The sequence below is a fragment of the Lutzomyia longipalpis genome, chromosome 3, assembly GCF_024334085.1.
Source record: "Lutzomyia longipalpis isolate SR_M1_2022 chromosome 3, ASM2433408v1".
Lineage (NCBI taxonomy): Eukaryota > Metazoa > Arthropoda > Insecta > Diptera > Psychodidae > Lutzomyia > Lutzomyia longipalpis.
Window position 1 is genome coordinate 14,654,247 of NC_074709.1, and position 13,813 is coordinate 14,668,059.

General features: G+C 37.8%; 1 protein-coding gene across 1 annotated transcript in view; it reads right to left on the reverse strand.

Annotated features, from left to right (window-relative positions):
- Positions 1 to 4,675: 4,675 nt before the first annotated feature.
- The window catches only part of LOC129793280 (BTB/POZ domain-containing protein Tiwaz), a 30,110-nt gene continuing 20,972 nt past the window's right edge, over positions 4,676 to 13,813 (reverse strand). Inside the window, exons 2-4 of the mRNA XM_055833113.1 lie at positions 6,070 to 6,417; positions 5,792 to 5,997; positions 4,676 to 5,730 (exon numbers count right to left, since the gene is read on the reverse strand). Of these exons, the coding sequence (XP_055689088.1) occupies positions 5,288 to 5,730; positions 5,792 to 5,997; positions 6,070 to 6,417 (997 nt within the window). The 3' untranslated portion in view covers positions 4,676 to 5,287. The remainder of the gene's footprint in view (positions 5,731 to 5,791; positions 5,998 to 6,069; positions 6,418 to 13,813) is intronic.

Consider the following 13,813-nt stretch of genomic DNA (forward strand, 5'->3'; position numbering starts at 1 on the left):
CCTGGTGATGTACTCTGTACGCTATACCACCCCAGTACATCCCTCCATGACGAGAAAGTGGAGGGTGTGGGCCCCAAATCTGGCTGAGGAGGGTCATTCATTCATAATAGTCCATGGCGCACAACTATTGAATTCTATAAAACACCATTAATCATTTCGTTTCCCCAAAGAGGGCGGCCGCAGAGCTGGAGGAGACCACCATATACTGCAAAATAATTGATATTGTATTTAAGCAAGGGGAATGAAACATGCAGTACCCGAGGAGGCATCACATGGGACTGTGAGCCATGTCCCAAGGGTCATAAATGCCATAATGAAATTCATGTTATTCCCACATATATATGTCCCAGAAGGAAATTTAATAAATGTATCCCCAGTACTTTTTGCCAACTCAATTATCCTCGTTTAATTCAAAAATCCATTTCGGACGTGGATGCAATCGGGACTCAGAACACAACCGGCAATCCCCGGCAAAAGGATGTGCTCCAAAAATTTCGTCCGTCCCCACACATATTAACATTGTAAATCATTTTGAATTCTCATTTATGCACACCCTACAACCGTCAAATGGAATTTCCGTGCGTAATTTAGTCATTTGCACTGCTGTATGGATTTCAATATATATGCAGGTAGGTACTTTTGACCCCCATTTGGCAAAGGGATGATATACCTGCTGCGGAAATGTGCTGCAAAACCACTTCCGATACTCAAGCTAATTAGTTAATTTATTCCCTATTTTTTTAATACAAAAAAAAAAACTAAACATCTCACTCGTTTTAATTTTCATTTTATATGTTTTTTTTTACAGTTGTGTCTCGCAATAAGTTTCACAATTTTTAGATTTAATCAATATTGTGGCTTTTGTGAGACACAATTTATCGTAAGAAATTACAAAAAAAATTAATAAACTTTGTATAAACTTTTCAGAAATCTTGTATCAATTTGAGTATTTTGGATGGTTTTAGTGAACCTTCCAATATAAATATTTTTTGCTGTTGTACAGTGAAGGAACAAAAATTCTGATTTTTTGATCTTAACTATTTTTTTGAACAGTTATTCATATCATTTTGTAAAATATCAAACGTAAATTCTTTAGATTTCATCAGTAAATACCTTCGCCCAAAAATGGACTATTTGTCTTTAATAAAAACTAAAAATTCGATCCCAAAATGTAAAAAAGAAAGATTTTATTGAAATATGTATTGGGGTAAAAAAAAATCAGCTCTGCCTTAAGTGGGTAGTTATAATATTGTTAAAAAATAAATTAGTGGTCCTAGAAAAAATAATAAATGTCATTTTGGGATAACAATTTAACTAATTAGTATTGATTTGTATAATCACAAATAGAATTGATTCATTTTACCCCAAGATACGATTTCAACAATTTACAAGATTCATAAAATTAACGGAAAATTACACTTCCGGACAAAATAGGACAAGAATATCGTAGAGAATAGAGCAGAAAATTTCCATCAAAAGGATTCTTTATAAAATATAGTGTTTTTGTTAAGGGAAACTAAAAAAAAATAAAAGAATACAAAGTGAGCAGGGGGTAACCGACTATGCTTAGAATGTACCGCGAGACTGCACCGCGAGTGGCAAGAGTGGCAAGAGTGGCAATGAAAAAGTGGCAGGAAGTGCACCGCGAGTGGCAAGAGTCGGATACCCCCTGAAAGTGAGTTTAATAGCCCCTTTCTATCAATTGAATTTCATTAAAAAAATACAAGTAAGATTGAAATCAATGGGAAATGTTGCGACACAAACTGAGCAATGTTAGGCTAGACCAAAACTTACAACGGTTGACTCTCAATATAATTTTGCGATGAAGCATAAATTAAGCTATGTACAGGCAACGACCCACTGAAATCATTCTTCGCCAGCAACGGAGAGTCTTTTAGCTGGAGGATGCCACAGGGTGGTGGGAATTCCTCTCTGAATTATTGATTTTTGTCTGCAAACATTTTCCACCCTTCCCCCTTCGCGTCTGAATGCATAATATCCCCCCGGTTGTGCTTTCCCTCGCTTTTCGGTGGCCACCAGGCGAGCACGTGTCTTGCCGGGGGACCTCCTGGCTTCGAGCTTGCTGTGCCTGTAAGGTTCGGATGGGGCGTCAGCATGTGTGCGGCTCAACAATATAAATGACCAGACATCAATCTAGCTATAGAGGATTGTGAGCCAACTCCCGGGACTCGGAGACTGTTTTGAATGCGAGCATCAGTTCGCTGTCGTTATCATAAAAGCCGCCCGGCGCTGGATGATGGGAGGTGGGCGCTCTACCCATCTCCCCCGCAAAAGGGTGAATGATGGCAAAAGACGCACAAACGCCCGGGAAAGTGTGGCTCAAGGATGGGAGTTGAACCACCCCATAAATACGACACTTCCGCCTTTTGTCGATAGTACATAGTTGTATAAGGGTGGGTGTGTGGAAGCTCTTTAAGGGGGTGAGAATCCACCCTCATCAAATTCGTCGGCTACACCATCAATTTTCGCAACTACATATACCAACTTTTATAGCTATATAGGAACTGATTTACTTTATTTAGCAAATACCTCAATATAAAATTTTCGTGAAGACCAGTGATTTGAATTTCCTTAGCAGATACATTATTAGGTGACGCAAGTGACGAATCGAGGACGCCAATAGCAAGTGGAGTGTGTCTATGATATGTTATAACTTTATTGATATAACAGAAGTTAAGAGATTTTAAGAGTTTGTGTACACTCCCTAAAGAAAGTTATTGTACAAGACAAATATTTATTTTAATAAAATTCTTAATGGGGTAGGTAATCACGGCTCAGAATGCTTTTACTGCATCTACAACCGTATTGTAGCGCCCGACTCACTATCCAGCGAATATTAACCTGCTCATAGAGTGAGTACCCTTAGATTGGCAGTAACTGTAACGGCTGCCCACCTTTGGCAACGGCTTCTGCCCCTGGTTACAAACCCTCAAATAGGCGAGAGAATATGAGAATCCACAAGAGAATGTAGGAGAGCACTGAGAGAGTAATTAGATGTAGAATGGCAAAGAGTGCTGAAGACTGTGGAGAGAGTTAGTCGAAGCTCAGTCTTGTGCGGGTATGGCTGCAAGCATAAAGTGCTCTGTAGTTTAGTTTGAGGACGAGAGAGTTGAGGTTACTAGAGGAGTTGACCAAAGCCCCTGTGGCGCCCTCATATTCAGGGCGCCACAGTATTTACCAAGTTTATCAATATAAGAGCTGTATGAAATTTTTGTTAATTGTACCAATCCTCCCAGTAAAAGGCAAGGTGGATATATTTGGAATAAATTTTGTGATTTTTTTTAATAGAATAATTGATTCTATTGTTTTGTCTAATTTTACATTTTATGTTTAATGTTCCTTTTATAAATGTTTAACGTGCATGGCACGAATATTCAAGGTTTTATTTGTGGAAGTCCCTGTGTCTTCTGTGTGATGTCTTTTCGTGTATCCTCTCTGTTCTGTTCTGTCTGTAGGCTGGCACTGAACTGTGGAAGAAAAATGGAATAGAGGGCTCCTCGGTAGGGATCAACTGATCTTCGGTTCACCGAGGAGTACCAACAGACACACAACAACCATACACATCTCACTCACACCCCACAACACACACATACACAATAAACGCTCCATTCACAGTGATGAGCACTCGAATGACAATGTTACAAATCTAGCTATAATTCCTGGTGTGAATTATCAATTTTTGTTTTTCTTCGGCTGTCGCCAGGCAATGGCTGTTTGTTTATGAAGCACACCATGTCCATGATTTGTTTCAGAGCTTACGCATCTTGTGGATAGCAAGAAATTGAACGTTCTGAGGATAAGACCGTTCGATGTACATTTTGAGCACACAATCAATGGCCTATTCAAGTTCCTCATTTTTTGTTGTAAAAATGTGATTATCTGGACCTAATAGTTTCTAGACTTCTGAACGTATACATATATACATCCCAGATGGTAATTCAGTCTCCTTTTCTGTTCGACTGGTCTTTGTATGACCAAACACTTTGGCGTGCGCAGAACAACTAAAATTTCTCATGAATCAGCTTATCGAGGGCAACATTGTAAAAACGGCTAAGTCGGCTAACTTTGTATGGAATCCGAACTGACTTAGCCGTTTTTACAATGTAGCCCTCGTTATACAATATTCAACGCCCCATCACTCACGCAACATACATCAGTCCTACAATTGGAAGTTATTCCAGAAGTCTTCAAAAGATGTTTGAGTACAATATAAGGAACGAATTTATTTTTCATCGTGTCTGTCATTTCATCTGAATGTGAGCAAGCACCTGCCGATCTAGGAAAAAAAAAGATCTAACAAATTGACATATTTTTGGGTGACCGATATAGCATATTTACAAAATTTTCAAAATCATTCCAATATATTTAGAGAATCTTAAGAGAATATTTTAAGTTTTGGCTTGAGATTTATGAATGGAAGTGTACTTAAAAGTGTTATACAAGCACAAGTTAACCCTTCCTGTTAGAATGACAATATCAATTGAGAGGCATTGAAATCCCTCAAAAAAAAAAACCTAAATAACTTGCCCTCAGTTTTCATTGCCTATCCTTTATATAAATTAATAGATACCTACCTCTTTACATCTACATAATTTATAATGAAGAATGAGCTCCTAATTCTTCAATTTATTATTTTTTCTCAAATTAAAAAACATTTTTTTAGGAGGAGTATCGTCTTTATTTAATAAAGAATTTCTTTGGGTATTTACAAAAGGAATTTCAATTAAACAAATTAATTTCTTACAACTAAATCGTTAAATGTTGGAATAGGTACTTAATTTTTTTTGAAGATCGTCAACATTTATAAGGAAAATAAGCTAAATTATGCACTGTATGAAGGGAATGAAACCAAATCTATTTTTTCCAAAATTAAAATTTATGAAAAAAACGCCTTGATTTGAAAGTTCTAGATTTTTTTAGCAAAGATCTTGGTTTTCGTGGATTTTTTTTGTTTTAATTATTTTAAATAAATCTACGTGTAGTGCATGGATTACTCTATTCACTGGTTAAGTGCCTCCAGTGTTGTTGACTAAACTCGTTAAGTTGCTAAAAACCATTACGATTTCTTTTTGCTGTAAAGGGTATACCCCATCCCGCACTTTTCCATTCAATTCATTTTTTATGCTAAGTAGGAAACATTTATATTCGTTTTTTAAGACATTTTTGAGAAGATTTTCTCGTATGGATATTAGCGCTGGACGAATGGGGTTCTAGGGCTGGGTTCTCACTGAGGATTAGTGCGCTGAGGCTCATGGGGGCGCCACTATCACATAGTCGTCTTACGGACGAGGAGATACTCAGAGAACTGCTGCCCTTCAACACCACCTCCAGTGCTGGCCTCCACTGTGAAGCCGGCGTTAAGCAGTCGGGTTAGGACCTGCACAGAGTTGAGTTTGCAGTACCCATTGAGGGGGAATCGGATCACTTGACGCCCATCTAGTTGATTCCACGATACACTACTCCTGGCATCGAGGACTGCTTGCTGGGCCTCTGGGAAAACCTCATCCAGAAGTGCTCGTTCTGCGGACAACATAATCCTCTCACCGAGATCAGGGGAAATGTGCAGGGCTACAATTTCGAAGACGTCTGTTAAGCCGGAGCGTGAGGGATTCTTTATACGGACACCACCAGGTGGAGGTGGAGATGAAGTACTGGCTGTTCCATTGCGAAGACGTTCTTTCTTCATTTGTTCCAATTGTCGAACCATTGCTGATTAAAAAAAATTCTTGTTAAAAATGATCTTCAAGCTATATTCCTGAAGCAAACTTACGTGCGATATCGAAGAATCTGGCTTCTTCTAGGAGTAGGTCGAGATCACTAAAGTCCTCAGCTATAAGAAGCTTGGAGTTCCTCATAAAGTTGAGGATATGTCGAAACATCATGCCATCACGATCGATAAAGTAGTGTTGCTTCAAAGAGTCTAGAACGATCGGAATGCTACCATTGAATAGCTTAGCTAGCCTCGAATCTGGATATCTGAAAAAATCAAGAGAGCCGTTACAACTGTCACTTAATTTAAATATTCAAAAAAATAACTACTCAACTTACTTTGTGAGTGTCTCCAGGGAACTCGTATAAATAGTTCCGCCGACGTCAATGTGAACAGGGGCTGTATATCTGGAAGCTGCTGCAACGCAGGGAATCCCGGTAATAGGTTTATGATTGGCGTGCATGTAGCTACTTCCGCCGGAACTCACAGCTGGGCTAATGGGACCCTGACCGGACGGTGGTGTTGGTGACGAGGAATTTGACATGGTGGGTGATGTTGTGGGTGATGTACTGATCTTTATTTGAGCAGCAGGGAATAATCTCCCTGCTGTTGCTGACAAATCTCGCGGCTCCAGGGGTTTTATATCGCGTTCGCGGTCACTTCCGCGATCCATATCGCACTTCCGTCTGAAAAAAAAATTAAATTAAAAGTCAGTTAATTAATTGAGCTTTAGGTCACATACATATTTTAAAGAGAAGCTACATATAACGACTTGGCCCCTCCACTGCTACACAGTAGGTAACTATTAGTCGCTACGATCTCCATGATCCTTGTAATGAGTCAAACAGATCGTAAATAAAACTGCCTCTAAAGACAATTTATTGAAAAAAGAATGTTTATATAAAAGCTCAAACAGAAATTCAATTGATGAAAAATTCACCAAAAACGGATTTAAAATTGATGGCCGAAATTGGAGCTTTTTTCGTTTATTATGTTTAAAAAAAAATAAAAATTCACTAACAAGGAGTTGCACAATCGAGTTGACGGGAAAAAGAACAAAACCACGGAGCACAGAGTGGAGAAAGAACGCAGGAAAGAGAGAGAGTGCGGCAGTACACAACACACCATAAAGCAACCATCTCATTAAAAATTGCCTACGGCCTGTATGAATTATCTGTAGAACTGTGTAATTGAGTAATATCTTATCACGTTGTTCGAGCTTCAGCTCGTCAATGTTGTGTGAGGATGTTTCTCAAAAGTGGGCGACTTCGGGTGAGCTTTCTTCCCCTCGAGAGCTTTCACTTACGCCGCATCATCCCCCATCCCGCTGCACAATGAGTGTTTTGTCACTTCAAAGTTGATTTAGCCAGATGGTGAGAGAAAAATCAATTTTACCCACTTTCATTGACAAAACTCTTCTTCGCATATGGTGTGGAAAGATATAGAGAGATCTACATATATGTGTTATGTACATAGAGATGATATAATGAAAGCTCACGGGTAGGGAGCTTTCAAATATACATTTGCCTCTTTAAATATTTGCCAACTTCCACACATTTTCCTCTGATTTTCTCTCTATTACACATGAATTTCCATTTGAATCTTTTCATTTTATCAACAGCACACTCTTTATATATGTATGTATGGTTGTTTGGAAAATTTTCTCCTATGTTACGATTAAATTAATAATATGCTCGCAGAAAATTCATACAAAAATTTATTCTATTCCCAAAAAAATGCTCTCAATTGTATTAAAAACAAAATTTATGCTATTGTGCTTTTAATTTTAGATGTTGAAATAACGCATGGATGACAACCGGAGGCGGTTCATTTTAAAAATCCCTCCTTCCTATGACATTTAGAAGGTTTTATTTTATCTTCATCAGGTCAACAAATTATGCAAATGGAAAAATAATCAACTAATTAAATAAAAAAGTTAATAATGTGCCAAATATTATTTACATATACAGCACATAAAGTTCAAAAAGCTCCCAATTGAGTGATTGAGTGTGAGAACGGCAAATAAAGGGATTATTTAATTGGGTATTTTTGTAAATATATGGGATGGCACAGCGAGTCAGTGAATGAAACAAATCAACCTGGGGCATCTGCAAATTGGTATTTTATTTAAAAAGAAATCCACCAACAAAGCGCGACATAATATTTCAGTTCAAAAATTATATTCAACCCCCCTTCCCCATTGATGCATATCTGCAATGGCTGCAGGGTTTGCAAAAGAGGATGCGAGAGACACCAAATGACACGCTGTCCAAATAAAATAAATAATTTATCCGCTCTTGTGCAGCATTATACCTTGATGATAAAGCACCTGGGATTTTTGTGGGACTCCTGCGCCCCATCTGTAATTAAATTCTCTTCCCTCAAACTGGGCAGAGGGGAATGGAGAGGCCGAAAGTGGCGCGAAAGAGCCCACATTTAAATTGCAAAGTATCAAGCCCAATTACATATTGCAAAAGAATGTGTTATACCAACCCCCAATGTTTCTCTATTTACATAAACTGATGAGTTTTTGTGTCTTTCGGAGACATCAAATGGTTTTAAATTTAATTTGTTCCCATTTTGCGAATGAGAAGATCTCATTTTTTTTCTTCATGAAATGAGTTGGGGCTTTTTGTGGGGGCAAATCCTAGAGGGGAAAAAAAGGGGCGCACAGCTTATGGTTATGGGGCTATTAAAGATAAATCTATATTATGTTAGCGATTGACTCGTTTCCCCCAAGTCCAACCCTGACCATTTAAGCCACTCTCGTAGACTTCACACATTTCTTCATCTTCACCCATTAACGTGGCGCGAAATTGAATGTGGGAGCTTACCGGCGAAGCAGACTCGGGTCTTGTCCAGAGTGGGTGTCTCGTGGGGATTTATGGGCGCGCCTGATAAGACGATTCCTCTGCGGAGCGTGAGTCGTAAATAAAGCGATAAAGTGGACTTAGAGAGCCACAGGAAGACCAGTAGCTGTGTGAGCTGTGTGAGTGATGGGAAAATCGCAAGAGATGCGTCTTGGCGTGAGAACCTCTCGGCCGCGCGCACTTCCGAGCCAATTGACACCCTCTCGCCGCGTCTCAATGGCAAAATGTCTTCAACACAGATTTATATTCCGTTGACTCATAATTTTCTTCTTTCAAGGAATGTAAAATGGATAAAAAAAAGAACCATTGAGACTTCTGAGGGACGAAATGCAGAATAGCTCGAGGCTCCAGATGTCTTTCGTTGTGCCTTCTCCTGAACCATCTCTCCCCTCTTTTTGCTGTTTTCATCCTCCCCAATAAAATAAACTAACCAGAGGGTTGAATCGACTGAGAAAATAGGGATATAAAATGTAGTGAATGTTTTATTTTAAACATTTCAAGTTAAATTTCTATGGGTTTAAAACAAACTGGCAATTACAGGGTGGAAAAAATGAAAAATTTACTAAATATTGAAATTAGTTCAAATTGTTAATTCTATTTTATATTTTATTTATTATATCGATATTATTCTGGCAAGTTTAACCCTTTTGTGACATTAAGATCTTTAGCCCATTGACAATTCAAAGGAGTTTTGCATAATTTTTCAAATAATTTAAAATGAGATTTTTTAAAAGAAATAGTCTTAGAAATGAGTTTATTCTTCTTTTGATACAACACAAAAATGAATAGACTTCTTTTTATTCAAGAGAAAGTTTAATAAGAAATTCATCAAGAAAAATGTTACCTACTTTAAAATGTTGAGAATTCGTAAGAAAAGATTTGCTTCATCAGGCCTACAGTAATATATGAATTAATTTTAAAAAAAAAAACATAATTTATGGTCTTTTTCAATTTTAAACGATTTGTCCTAAGCTTTTGAACTTTGACATAGGTATTTAAAATGTCCATTGCTTACACCCTTACAAATGAAGAGTCTTCCGGGGAGAAGGAGCTCACAGAATGAATTCAGAGATCGGGCAACATTGATGCCGGAGGTGTGGGTGGAATTTAAAGTGGCATACCGGAATATCAATGGACTTCCCCTCATGCCAATGAAGTCCATATATTGTTTTCTCTGGCGAACTTTCGCAAATTAGGGGACTTGAATAAATACAGAGGTCATTCGGTATCCAAATACCCCAGTGTTTTTCTCCCGGTACATCCAAAGGCTTTGTACGGACATCCTTCTGGGGAGTCCCTCTTCTCATCGCTTCACCCTCTCAATGACCAACTGGTAAGGGTTCACATGAGGCAAAAGCACACCGTATACAGAGAAAGAAGATGGTTTAAAAAAGGTGACGAGAGAAAAAGGAAACTTTAAGCAGTTTGTGAGAGGAGAATTTAGTGGTTTTTCCGGGAGTTTAAACACCCCATCGCTCCATATATAACAAAAGGGACGCTCACCGCACAAGGGTAACTTTTCAACGTGAAATGGAGAAATATGGCTGCATTGGAGTTCCTTAAACAAACATTTCGCGCTCTCATTGTTTGCATCTTCCCTTTTGGTACATCCCCTCCAAAACTCCCACCCTCCCAGACAAAATAATACATTTTAATAAAACAAATGTGAGTATAGTGATAGCGTGTGTGAGTAGTGGGGGTGGCGTACACACATATCCAACATTTAAACACCATTTATCCCCCTGGGTCACCTTGTGCTTCTCTTGCTTTTGCCCCATCACAAGAAGCTTTACAGCTCTTGAATGGAACTCGGACCATTGTGCTGGAAAACCCTCTGGATGGACTCACTTTTCCCTCCGAAAACGTTGGGGAATGGTTTTTGGGGGTACACAATTTTCAAACGCAAACCAAAGACTCTGGCCCAAATGGGGCTTTTTGTTCTCCCACATTGAAACCTCCTCTGTCCAACATATGTACACATAGTTCGTACCTACCATTATGCATACAATACTAAGGGAGCTTATCACAGTGCCTTAGGAACCCGATAATGTATATAACCCACCTCTAAGGCACTAGTAGCTCAAAACAAAATCATTATATTTGGGCTTTATCCTATATACATGTATTATTTGTGCCCAATTATTCTAGGTCAGTGGGCTACGTAATAGAGGAGTACAAGAGGTGCAAATTTTCCTATTGTTGGCAGTTGATTAGTTTTAAGAATTTCATAGAAAATTTTGAGAAATCAGAGATTTATCAAGCCGAAACTGATTTTTTTTTGTTTTTTGAAATTTTAGCTAAAAATCATAAATATATACCGATAAGCAGGTGCAAAAAAAAAATTTTCCTCGAGAGAGTGGAGATAACCTATGGCGCCATCTACCATTAAAATCAATTAGGAATCATATAAATTGACTCTCTATTCATCTTTAATACTTGTAATCTTATCATATTTAGATACAAAAGACATCAATACTATAATAGGCAAAAAAGCTTCAAATTTTATTATTCCGCAAGAGGGATGAGTTCAGCTCTTGTGACATCTAGCGTCAAAATCTATTGTTACTTTAAAGTCATCCATTCTGAGCAGAAGCGTTTCTCGCCATCTCCACGTAACGTAAAATATAAAATCTCTGAGCTCAACTCTGTGATCCAAAGTCGACACAGTTGACTTGAGAAATCCGGAGGCGTATGTTTGAGAGACAATACGAGAAAGAGTACTTGAATGGGATTAATTCGGGAAAATGTTAACCAATGAGTTGGGTAATTTGGCGAAATAGAATGGCAACAGGCAACTTAATTTAATATATGCGAAAACATCCTCCGCCCCAGGGTCTCAAACATATCTCTCGTTGCTCTGAATGTATATATCGCACACATCTCTTTTCGTCAAACAAGAGCTCTCCCCCGCTCCCTTCTCCTTTGCCCTTCAGATGGAGCCTGTTAAAATTTTTACTGATGATTTATTAAAAAGTTCCCGTCATGATTCCCGTGGCTCTGCAGCAGTAATACCCGTGAATCCCCAATTCCTTTACTATATATGGTGGGGTTTTGTTCCTTATACCCGGGTGAAAAGGGGTGTGCAGAGTATGGGGGTGGGTAGGCACGTATAAGTTGAATAACATGTAATGAATGTAATGGGAAAATGTGGAAAACTCAATGTATGGAGTCAAAGGAGAATTCAACAAGGCGGCGGGGGTATGTGTGGTGGTGGGGAAATCGCATGGTGGAGATGGTAATAAATATTTCAAGAGTCTTTTGCGATGGTGGTGAACTAAGAAAGTACAACAAGAGAATACTTTTTGGTCCCAATGGGAGGCGCGGAGGCTCCAGGCTTACTTCTTGCTCGTGTTGTACACATTTTAACATTAATAAATGTGATAAAATTCGAGCGAAAGACTAACGCAGTGCCTAAAAGATTACACGGAGAGATGGAGAGACGATGACTCCTCCACATTTGGGGAGTGGTGACACCCAACTCTGAGACTCCGCGAGACCCCCTTGGGGCATGTAAAATTAAATGTTTGACGCTAATTCAGTCTCTTTTTCTCTCCCATCCCCATTCGCCATATACTCCGCGCTCTTTTTCTCGCATAACGCCCCCGCACCCCCTCGGGGCCAAGGGGCATACAATGTGTGTTTGAAGATCAACATCTCTTATTAACAGCGAAAATGGAGTTGCTGACTTGCTCTCTCATGCCTTCACCAAATATCTTCTTCTTTACTCAACAAATGCACTAAATCAATTCTAAATCTTTCGCATTTTCTCCTTCAATGTTTCTCAGCGCGCCTCCAGAGATCTTCCCATTCGTCTCACACAGAGTCGCTAAGGCACAAAATGGGATTTGTAATTAAAGTTTAACACATTGTTTCATGATTCGCGGTATTTTTTTTTTGTTCTGTCTACAAGAGATTTGAGACATTTTTTTCCAAGTTTTACTGTTTAGAAAAGCGATAGTGGAAATGTTTAAAGGAAATTCGGCGCAATTAATGTTTCTTTATTCAAAAAGCTATGGCTTATGATGGAGCTTATGAAGTGAATCTCTAGCTTAATTATACATCCTATAAGCGAAAGTAAAGAATTGCTAAATATCATTCTTAAAAAAATCATTTCATTTAAAATATTTTAAGAAACAGGGGTAGATTCTGATGAAAGTATTTTCTTTTATTTTTTTAGAATTTTTCAGTTATAAGATTTTTTGGTATTCCGGAAAAAATCTTTTAGGATTTTGCATTTTGCTTCTACCTTTAATCGTATTTTTGAAAAAAATTTCTTTTCCAGGCAAGGGGTGTTTATCTGAATGAAAATCTTCGGATCTTCGGATTTTTCGCCAAAGATTCGGATTATTCGCCAAGATTCCCCAAGATTCGGATTATTCGCTAAGATTCGGTTGATTCGCCAAAATTCGGTTGATTCGCTACGATTCGGTGAATTCGGTAGATTCGCCTATATTTTTGATGCACAAATAACACTTTTTAGGCCAAAAACTATAACTTATAGGCATTTCGCGTATTGTAGACGTATCTAAACGTGTTTGTTTGAATTTTTTGAACTTGGTATCAAATTTACAATAATTCTTTTTGTAGAAAAAGGTTGAAATCGCGGGAAAATCGATTCTCTAACTTCAGGTCCAAACTGTGCTTAAAAGCACGTTTTATACATTACATAACATATTTGCGGTGAAGAAAAGCTATTATAGCCGTCCAGCACTTTTGTTAGTCAAGATAGCAAAATACGTGTAAATTGTTTTTTAATATTTAAAAAAGAACTAAAAAGATCATAATCCATTTTATTTAAATGCTATCAATCTACTAGGTATTAAATTTTAGTACATTGAACTATTTAGAAAAAAAAATCTGCTGCCGTTTTCAAGATTTTGTCATTAGAATTTTCTTTTTTTTTTTTTAATTTTATCTCTTGTTTTACTAGTCTGATTTTGATTTTATTCAAATTGTAGGTACTTCTATTCAAGATCTTGCAAAGCTATGCTTTTTTTATAGCTTAAGGTTTCTAATGTTTCAGAAAATCATATAGCTCTCCAAAACCTTTAATTTGTGTCCAATTTTAGTAAAATTGGTCAAGCAGCACTCGAGATATGACCTTCTGAACTATAATAATAATATGCAAGAATTTTTTAAATGGCAATATATTGTAAACGTCGTAAAAGATAATAAAACATGTCTCAATTTTTTTTATGTGAAAGATATTAAG